The 10,951-nt window shown below is 49.6% G+C and overlaps 1 protein-coding gene across 1 annotated transcript in view; it reads left to right on the top strand.

Moving 5' to 3' along the window:
* Positions 1 to 10,588, top strand: part of CNGB1 (cyclic nucleotide gated channel subunit beta 1) — an 83,944-nt gene extending 73,356 nt beyond the window's left edge. Inside the window, exons 31-32 of the mRNA XM_021932041.2 lie at positions 6,186 to 6,405; positions 9,782 to 10,588. Coding sequence (XP_021787733.2) covers positions 6,186 to 6,405; positions 9,782 to 10,075 — 514 coding nt within the window. The 3' untranslated portion in view covers positions 10,076 to 10,588. The remainder of the gene's footprint in view (positions 1 to 6,185; positions 6,406 to 9,781) is intronic.
* Positions 10,589 to 10,951: the final 363 nt, after the last annotated feature.

The raw sequence follows: 10,951 nt of genomic DNA on the forward strand, positions 1-10,951 counted from the left end.
TGACGACAAAACCCGGAAATCATCGTCTATCAGTGCAGAGTCAGTTTCCTCATTCCTTTCCACAGTGGCAGAACATTCCTGTAAATGGGCATTTAGGGTATTTCCAAAATTTTGCAATTACAAACAGTGGTGCAATGAATAACTGTGTGCATCTGTATTTTGCATTGTTGGGGAACACGTCATTCTTTTTAGAAAAGCCAGTTTTTGTTTTCAAACCCTTAAGATCAGGTTTCAAATTGAGCGACAGGCATCGTGGTGTGGCAGGAACCCCACAGTAGGTCTGGGATGCTGGTGGGGCTCAGGTCCCTTCCATGTGAGGTGCTGGCTGTGTGACTTTGAGGAAGTTGTTTAACTTTTCTGGTCTCAGTTGTCTCCTATGTAAAATAAAGGTCATAACCCCTACTTTGCTGCTGTAATTTTTTTTTTTTTTTTTTTTTTTTTTTTTGAGATGGACTCTTGCTCTGTTGCCCAGGCTGGAGTGCAGTGGCACAATCCTGGCTCACCGTAACCTCCGCCTTCTGGGTTTAAGCGATTCAATTCTCCTGCCTCAGCCTCCCCAGTAGCTGGGACTACAGGCATGTGCCATCACACCCGGCTAATTTTTGTATTTTAAGTAGAAACGGGGTTTCACCATGTTGACCAGGCTGGTCTGGGACTCCTGACCTCAGGTGATCCGCCCACCTCGGCCTCCCAAAGTGCTGAGATTACAGGTGTGAGCCACTGTGCTTGGCCTGCTGCTGTGAAAATCAAATAGTGTGCGGGAACGTCTCCGGTGGGGTGCCTGTCATGTCAGAGAGCTCAGTGCATGTTAATAACGATCACTTCAGGCCAGGTGCAGTGGCGCATGATTGTAATCGCAGCACTTTAGGAGGCTGAGGCGGGAGGATCACTTCAGCCCAGAAATTTAAGGTTAAAGTGAATTATGATCGTGCCACTGCACTCCAGCCTGGGTGACAGAGCAAGACCTTGTGTCTAAAATAAATAAGCAATTGTTCCTCTGTAGCCATCAAATTCACCTTATAATTTTTCAATTGGCTAAAACCTTTTTAATCCACATATCTGGGTTTTCCTCCTTGTCTTATATCACATATTCTTATCTTCCCCTTCATTCTATACAATGACACCAGAAATAAACTGCACAGAGAGTTGCCATAATAAAGGGAAGAAACTCACCAGCATCCATTCCTACAGCACAGTGATGTATCGAGTACACAGTGCTGAGTTCTGGGGACACAGCAAGGACCAAACAAAACTCACATTCTAGTCAGGGAACCAACAATGGAAAGATGAGTGATGATATGATGTGTCTGGCTATGAGGAAACAAAGCCACGGGAGGAGCGGGAAGTGACGGAGTGTTGCCTGAGATAAGCTGGTTGGGGAAGCTGCTCTGAGCAGGTGGCATTTCAACAAGACCTGTACAAAGCAAAGGAGTGAGCTGGCGGACTGATGGCTGGGAACAGCATTCTGGGCAGAGGGAACAGCATGTGCAGAGGCTCTGAGGAGGAGCAGGCTTAGTGTGTGGGTGGCACAACAGTGAGAAAATTAGCATAGCTTGGTGTGGGATCAGAGGAGTGTAGGGGAAGAGATTGGGTCGGACCTCAGAGAGAGATGGGAGCCACGGCGAGTTTTACACAGAGGAGTGACTTGAAGTTCCTTAGGTTTTCACAGGAGCCCTCTAGCAGCTTCAAGGTAAAAGGAGGTAGTTTTGATGTCCAAGCATCATGCACACAAGACACTGAGGTCCCCTGGGGAAGGAAGCTGCCCCAAAACTCACCTGGTTGCTCTCAAGGAACCCACTGGGCCCTTCCAAAACCCGGGTCTATCTGAATTTCTCCCACCAAATCTCCCCACGTTCCCCACCACATCAGTGGTGCGTGCCAGCGCCTCCTCTCCTGAGGGACAGGGAGGTAGAGTGGACCCTTGTGATTCATGGACTCCATATTTGCAAATTCGCCTCCTCACTGAAATGGACTCGTAATGCCAAGATCAATACTAACAGGCTTTTGTGGTAATTCAAGGACATGCCCAGAGCAGCAAAATACTTGAGTCACCCCAAGTGCACGCTCCCCACTGAAGTCCCAGTTCTGCCTTCTGGTTTCAGTTCTTGTACTGCAAACAGGTATATTTTTATGGTCCATTTAATGCCACTTTTTTTTTCATTTTTGTGCTTTTTGTTGGCGATTGCACTGTTTAAAATGGCCCCCAAGCATAGTGTTGAAGTGCCGTCTCGTGTTCCTAAGCACAAGAAGTCTGCAATGTCCCTTATGCAGTAAATATGAGTGTTAGATAAGTTTCATTCAGGCATGAATTACAGTGCTGTTGGCTGTGTGTTCAATGTTAATAAAACAACAATCTATATTTAATAAGATGTCTTTAGCCGGCACAGTGGCTCACGCCTGTAATCCCAGAACTTTGGGAGGCTGAGGCAGGCGTATCACCTGAGGTCAGGAGTTCGAGACCAGCCTGGCCAACATGGTGAAACCCCATCTCTACTAAAACTACAAAAATTGGCAAGGTGTGGTGGTGGGCACCTATAATCCCAGCTACCCGGGAGGCTGAGGCAGGAGAATGGCTTGAACCTGGGAGGCAGAGTTTGCAGTGAGCTGAGATCATGCCACTGTACTGCAGCCTGGGTGACAGAGTGAGACTCTGTCTCAAAATAATAATAATAATAGTAATAATAATATAATAATGTCTTTAAAAAGAAACACACATAAGACAAGTTTATTATTATTAATTTTAGAGACAGGGTTACACTCTTTCACCCAGGCTGGAGTACAGTGACATGATCATAGCTCACTGCAACCTCGAACTCCTGGGCTCAAGAGCTCTCCCGCCTTGGCCTCCCAGTGTTCTGGGACTGTGTGTGAGCCACCACGCCTGGCCAAGTTTATGTATTATGGTTGACGAATGTTGTGATGAGAGATTTGTAGGAATCTAGCCTTGTATTTCCCCTAGCAACAATGTTTCCGTATTTGCTAATTTGGTGTTTGCAGAGATCTCATAGGATATAATTACTACAAATCATGAGATTCAACTCTGCTTGTGAGTGAAAACTGGTGCCAGGTCTCCCCACCCTCTCTTCTTGCCCCTGCCCCCACCAGGAGGAACAAAGCTCAGGAAAGCCATGCTTTTAGCTGTTATCCCATCCTCCTGGGTGGGTTAGGCAAGAGTTTGGTAAATCAGATGGGACCCCAAAGGCCCTCCCAAGAGCCGTGCAGAGGCCCCCATTCCTGACAGTGCTTGTGCACCTGTGTCCATACTGAGAAGGCTGAGGTGTGGGTGGGAGGCAGCCAGGCGAAGGAGTGGAGCTAACAGGCCTCACAGCAACATGGTGGGGCGTGGGATGGGGGGCCCAGCCATGAGTCATCAGAGTGGCTGTTTGCTGGCCAGGCCAGCTTGACCAGAGAGGCAGGGGATTGTGTGTGAGCTCTGCTCATCAGGGGAGATACACTATCTGAGAACCATAGTTCTGGGGACATCTGAGTTGGTGAGGGCCACGTGTGGGATTCTGTCCAAGCTCCCTGCTTTGCAGATGGGGGACCCGAGTCCCCAAAGAAGTGAAGTGCTCAGATCTCTGGCTTGACCACTCCAAGAAAGAGAATGAAGAGGTCTTATGTGGGTCACTTGCTCCAGGCTGATTGCTCAATCTCAGTTATAGGGAAGCATACATTATCAGAAAATGAGGACAAATTTCCCTAATCTGGAAATGCCCCAGAAGCCAGCTCAATGTTTCCAAACAGAGACAGCTATTAGCAATCAGCAAAGGTCCTATAAATAGTTATTTTGTTAGAAAGAAAAAGATAGTTCATTTTCACAGCACCCTCAGCCTTCCTGTGGGCTGTCACATCGTGAATTATGGACTCAAATAACATGGGGGACGGTGCCGAGCTGGCGCGTGTCAGAGGCGTCTGGTGAATTATCATGTTTGTGTTCTCCTGGGGGATCTCCAGCTAGAAATGCAAATCTTGAGCAATTAATATCAATATGCACCATTTAAACCCATTGCCTCTGATTAGATAAGCAGCCAGTAATGGCCTCATTTTTAAACAAACAAGTTTTGCTGGAGCCCTGATGAATGAATTTGCCAATTCATTGTCTAGGCCCGCTGGTTGCAGGCAGAATTCATTTGTTCTTGAGACAAACTGCTTACCACACGTTTGTAGTGTGAAAAATTCCCGGTAAAAAGGTAGGGCTCTCTTTGATGGAAAAATCTACCCTTATCTAGAGAAACAGGGGGGTACATACCATTAGACGTGGGTGGCAATTCTGCTTCTGCCACTTCCTGGTAACCTTGGGCACATCACTCCCCCTGTTCTGAGTCTCAATTTCCCCAACTGTCGGAGGCACAGTCATCTCAGCCCTTCCCATATCACAGGAGTATTTGTCAGTGTCCAGGAAGATAATGATGTAATGTCGCTTTGTAATCATTAATATCTGGGGCACCGGGGTCAGAAGTGTGGCTTTGAATTCTCGCTTTGCTGCTTCTTAGCTGTGTGGCCTTGGGAAAGTTACTCACCCCCTCTGAACTTCTATACCCTCATTTGGAAATGAGGATGAATAATAAGACCTACTTATGGGGATTGTTGTGAGACTTAAATGAGAGAGTATGTATTAGCATAACAGTATTACCACAAATTTAACCGTTTAAAATCACACACATTCGCGATCTCAGTTTCTGTGGGTCAGAAGTCTGGACATGGCTTAGCTAGGTCCTCTGTAAGATTGTCATCAAGGTGTCTTCCAAGCAGGCTCTCATCTCAAGTCTGGATAGGGGAAGGACCCACTTCCAGGATCACATGGCTGTTGGTGTAATTCAGTTCCTTGGGGTTGTAGGACTGGGGCTCCAGTTCCCACTAGCAATTGGCCAGTGGCTGGCCTCAGGTGCTTGCCATGTGGACCTTCTCCAACACAGCCGGCTGCTCCCTACATCAAAGTCATCAAGGGAGGCCAGGCACCGCCGCTCATGTCTGTAATCCCAACACTTTGCGAGGCCATGGCAGGAGGATCGCTTGAGCCCAGGAGTTCAAGACCAGCGTGAGCAACACAGGGAGACCCCGTCTCTATTACTTAAAATAAAAATCAAATAAAAAATAAATAAAGTCAGCAAGGGAGAGTCCCCTTGCAAGACAGAGCTCTATCACAATCCTGTGTGATATATTCCACCAGTGATAGCCCTTGTTGTATTCTATTGGTTAAAAGCAAGACACATACCCCACTCATCCTCAAGGGAAGGGGACCACACAGAGGCGTGAACACCAGGAAGGGGGTAATAGGGGCCACTGAAGGGTGCCTGTAAAGGATGGAGCAGAGGGCCTGGCACATATAGACACTCAATACATGCTGATAATTGTGATGGTAACGATGGGGAGGTGACGGTGAAGCAGAAGGAGAAGGAAAGAGCTTTGGTTCCTTTTCCACCTGGGCATCTTATTCCCAATTCCCTATGTGAAAGTGTCCTTCAGGATTTCCTAACTCTTCTGCTGGTTAAAAAAAAGAAAGAGGCCAGGCATGGTGGCTCACACCTATAATTGCAACACTTTGGGAGGCCAAGGCAGGCGGATTGCTTGAGCCCAGGAGTTTGAGACCAGCCTGAGCAACATGGCAAAACCCTGTCTCTACAAAAAAAAATAAAAAATTGTGGTTGTGGTGGTGCATATCTGTAGTTCCAGCTACTTGGGTGGGAGGATTGCTTGAGCCATGGAGGTCAAGGCTGCAGTAAGCCATGATCACACCACTGCACTCCTGCCTGGGTGACAGAGCCAGACCCTGAGAGAGAGAGAGAGAGAGAGAGAGAGAGAGAGAGAGGAGAGGAGAGGAGAGGAGAGGAGAGGAGAGGAGAGGATTCAGAAGAGAGAGGAGAGAGGCGAGAGAGAGAGACAGAAAGGAAAGAAAGAGAATTTCCTAGCTGTGTGACCTCAGACAAGTTATTCTTGAACCTCTCTGAGCATCACTTTCCTCATCTCTAAGGTACAACAGACAGTAAGACCCACCTCATTACAGTTGTTCTGATTCTTCAATGAGATGCAGTGCATAAAGTACTAAACACGACACTTGGCTCTCTACAATCACCAGCCAAAATCACCACCACCACACCGCTCCAGCTTAAAGGAGGCTACACAAGCGAGCCTTTCTTTTCCCCCAGCGTGCGTCTGTGATGTAAGTGGATGCTGCTTTCTTCCAGGCGTATGCTGAGAAACAACAACAAGCCCAAGGAGGAGAAGAGCGTGCTGATCCTTCCGCCCCGGGCGCGCACCCCGAAGCTCTTCAGCGCTGCCCTCGCTATGACAGGAAAGATGGGCGACAAGGGGGCAAAAGGCGGCAAACTTGCTCACCTCCGGGCCCGGCTCAAAGAACTGGCTGCGCTGGAGGTGGCTGCAAAGCAGCAAGAGTTGCTGGAACAGGTAATGTGGTTGGGAACCCAGCCACCACATCCATTTTGGATATGTGCCAGGGAGAAGGCCGAGGGGTCTCCAAGAGTGAGCCACACATTTAGTTTTAGGGTCTTCCCCGTCCTTTTTCTATCAGTCAGGACTCATTTGGTTACCAGTGACAGAGTGCAAGCTCAAATCAGCTTGAGAAAAAGGGGAATTAGGGGTCAAGTAATCGAAAAGTTCAGGAAAGCCTGGATCCAAAAGCCTGAATGATCCCAACAGGATGAGTTTTCCCATTGTATCATCTCTGCTTTATTCAGCGACGGTTTTATCTCCAGGCAGGTTCTCAAGAGTTCTAGGATGACATCCTCCTGGCATAGCAACTCCAACAGAAAGAAAGCACCTTTTTCCCAGGCATTCTAGCAAAAGTTCCGGGACTCACTGTCATTGGACAGAATGGGGTCACATGCCAATTCTTGAGCCATTCGCTGTGACCAGGGCACTGTGGTGTTCTAAAGAGGCCTGGGTCACATACCCACCCCTGGACTGAGAGTAGGCTGGGAGCAGGATCTCTAAAAGACAGTCTTGATACTGTTGCAGAGGTTAGAGGAGAGGGTGTGAGAAGCAAATGTCCCTCCCCAGAAGACAGTGTGTTCTCATATTTAATACTGTATCTGTGGCAATTTAAGATATTTGGGTCAGGCATGGTAGCTCACACTTGTAATCTCAGCACTTTGAGAGGCCAAGGCAGAGGATCTCTTCAGGCCTGGAGTTCAAGACCAGCCTGAACAACATAGCGAGAACTTGTCTCTACAAATTTTTTCTTTTTTGTTTTTAATTAGCCAGGCTTAGTGGCACATGCCTGTGGTCCTAGCTACTTGGGAGGCTGAGTTGGGAGCATCACTTGATTCCAGGAAGTCAAGACTGCAGTGAGCTATGATTGCACCATTGCACTCCAGCCTGGGTGACAGAGTGAGACCCTGTCTCAAAAAATGAAAAATAAAACTTTGAAAGTAAAATCCTCTCACACAGGCACAGTGCCTAATGTTCCTACCCCCATAAATCTATGGGGGACATTAAAATTAGTTCTGGGACTTTTTTCTGTGACCAAAGCCAAGAATACCAAGTAGAACAATTACGCTAATTATGTTTGTTCATGGCTGTCCCTTAGGAAGGCTGCTGGGGAACTGGAGAGGGACTGGGGTTAGGCAGACTGGGGTTAACAGTCTACACAGCTGAGTTCAAAGGAGCCCAGTGAACTCAGTCTCAATCCAGCCTGGTATCAGAGTCCAGGAGACCCATCCAGAGGTTGTTTGACAGTAGAAGTCTGGTGAGTGACATCAAAGCCATCTGGGGTACCAAGACATTCTCCAGATACAGCCACCAATGGCCCCAGACTGAGGAAAGATGTGATCGCCTGGCTCACAAACTGTCAAGGTCAAGGTGGAGCTGGCAAATGGGGGTCTTCAGCGCTGGCTGCTGTGAGGACTGACTAGACAGGAACTCCAAGGGTGCCCTCAGCACACTGAGAGCTTCAGCTGGGGCGGGCTTGTGGCTCCTAAGTGGTAGCTCTTCAACAAGGCAGCTTTAAGATGGGAATTAAACTTGCATGAGTGTTCCATTAAAAGGCACTTCCTTTCCAAATCAGAACAACCAGGGCAGAATGGCAGAGTGCAGGGAGCTCTTAACTAGACATCCAGAGACACAAGTCCAAATCCAAGCTCTGTCACCACTAGCTCCATGACCCAGGAAGCCCCTCAAGCTTTTTGAGACTTGAATTACTGAGGGTTGCCTCAGGAGGTCGTAAAGATCAAGCAGGATACCTTGGAGGCCTTCTAGAAAAGCATGTTGAACACAGCAAAGCACTTTTCTGACTTCCCATGATGCTGCTGGTTCCAGCCAGAGCACCATGCTTCAGGAAGTCCCACAGTGCTCACCATCTGAGCATCCTGCCCTGGAAATGCGTCGTCAAGAGTTTAGGGTGGGCTGGTCGCAGGTGGCTCACCCCTGTAATCCTAGCACTTTGGGAGGCCGAGGCGGGCAGATCACTTGAGGTCAGGAGTTCAAGACCACCCTGGCCAACATGGTAAAACCCGGTCTCTACTAAAGATACAAAAACTTAGCCAGGCATGGTGTCATGCACCTGTGATCCCAGCTACTTGGGAGGCTGAGGCAGGAGAATTGCTTGATCAAAGGCAGAGGTTGCACTGAACTGAGATCACACCACTGCGCTCCATCCTAGGTGGCAGAGCAAGACTCGGTCTTAGAAGAAAGAAAGAAAAGAAAAGAAAAGAAAAGAAAAGGAAAGGAAAGAAAGAAGGAAGGAAGGAAAAAAGAGAGAGAGAGGGAGGGAGGGAGAGAGGAAGGAAGGAGGAAAGGAAAGGAAAGGAAAGGAATAGAGTTTAGGGTAACAGGGAAGGGTGGGACAGGGGCACCAAAACATACAGAAATACTGAGACAGAAGGGCAAGCATATCCCAAGAGAGGCCTTGGGCTCTCGGAGCATTTTGGCTGCCCCCTCTCCATTTTTTTCTTTCAATATCCTATGACTTGAGCAAATGGCGCAGGTCTCTCCGCACAAGCACGTTGACTGCTCTCACTTGAAACTCACAAGCACCACTTCACACGGGTCTTGGGCAGCTGAGGATCATTCCGTCCTCCTCTGGGGGCTGCTCCCTCTCCAGTTTCCTTCCTTGCAGAGATCGGATCAGGCAGAGTGGGAGGGGCCACAGGTATCCACAAAGGCTTGGTTTAATTACCCAGTCCCCTACTGATGCGAAGCCCATGGCCATCGCTTGTGGGAGGCAGCACAGGCTGGAGGCTGGAGGTATCCATCAAGTCTCCACATACAGGGTCAGCGCAGCCCAATACCAGGGGTACCCAGTCCTAGGCTATCCCTGAAGATCTCAACCTTTGAGACCTTCCAGAAAGGGGGCCCAGCCCCAGCAGCCTCTCCCCTCATCACTTTTTACCCTGTTTGCTTGGAGTTTTTTTCATCCACTCCAGGAGTGCCCATCCCTGGTAACAGATGGTTGAGCCTTTGCAGAGGCCTTGTGGGTACTCCCTCAGAGTCACTGCCTGGCTTGCTTCAGCAGCTCGGGGGAGGGGCCCTGCGCTTGAAACAACAGCCTCATCCCAGCTTCCAGCCCCACAGCCTAGATCTAAGACATGCCAAGACTTTTCATGAAATCCAACCGGGACTTTTAATCTGTACACTTCCCCATAATGTACTTTGTTTCTCCTAAATAACCCCCATGCGGCTCCACCCCACCCACTAGATTTCACCCGCTGTGTGTTCCGCTGTCCTCTTTGGGGGCCCAAAAAGGCTGGAACAGGGAGGTGTCCAAGACCCTTCCAAGACCCCTCCCAGAGTCTGTGCCTCAGGAGCCACCCTTTCTGGATTCCAGGCCAAGAGCTCGCAAGACGCCACGGGAGAGGAAGGCTCGGCCGCCCTAGACCAGCCCACGCCCCCAAAGGAGGCCACCCCCGACCCACCCGCGCCCCAGACGCCCCTCGAACCCCTGGGGTCTCCACCGCGCTCTCCACCGCCTGCCTCCCTTGGGAGGCCCGAGGGAGAAGAGGAGGGGGCGGCCCAGCCTGAGGAGCACTCGGTGAGGATCCGCATGAGCCCAGGCCCGGAGCCCGGCGAGCAGATCCTGTCGGTGGAGATGCCGGAGGAAAAGGAGGAGAAGGTGGAGTAAGGTGTGGTGAGGCGGCTCCCACGCGCAGTTCTGGCAGGTGTGCCCCCAATGCCCGCTGCGCCCCTGCGCCCCAGCTTCCCCCACGGCCCAAGAGGAGATGCTTTTCCGCAGTCGTGGACTCAGTGGCTGCAGCTCTGACCGCCCTGCCAGCACGCCAGCCCCGACTCAGCTCCTCGCGGGCTGGGCCTGAGCTCGACACATTTCATCAAGTGTTCCAGTCCCTGAGCTCTCAGTATCAGTTGAGAGCCCTGCCTTTTCCTGACTGTTCCTTTTTTTAAGAACAAAATGATGTTCCACTTTTAAAGTTCATGGGTGGGGGATAAAATGAGGCTCCAATATATGGGAAGCTTTGTTGAAAAAGTAAAGGGTTAATGAATGTGTGGGGTTTCCCCTCAGGAATTTGTCTAACACATTTCAAGGATAGAAAATACTTCACCGCCGGGCATGGTGGCTCATGCCTATAATCCCAGTGCTTTGGGAAGTCGAAGGAGGAGGATCACTGGAGGCCAAGAGTTGGAGAGCAGACTGGGCAACATAGCGAGACCCCATCTCAAACAAAAACAAAACAAAACAAAATAGCCAGGTGTGGTGGTGTGCACCTGTAGTCCCAGCTACTGGAGAGGTTGAGGCAGGAGGATGGCTTGAGCCCAGGAGTTTCTGGCTGTGGTGAGCTGGACACAGTGAGACCTTGTCTCAAAGAACTAAAAGATAGCCAGGCACAGTGGTTCACATCTGCAATCCCAGCACGTTGGGAAGCTGAGATGGGAGGATTGTTTGAGACCAGGAGTTCAAGATCAGCCTGGGCAACGTGTTGAGACCCCATCTCTACAAAACAGCAGCAGAAACAAAAGCAAACAACAACGTACACAAACAAAG

This window comes from Papio anubis, chromosome 18, assembly GCF_008728515.1.
Source record: "Papio anubis isolate 15944 chromosome 18, Panubis1.0, whole genome shotgun sequence".
Classification (NCBI taxonomy): Eukaryota; Metazoa; Chordata; class Mammalia; order Primates; family Cercopithecidae; genus Papio; species Papio anubis.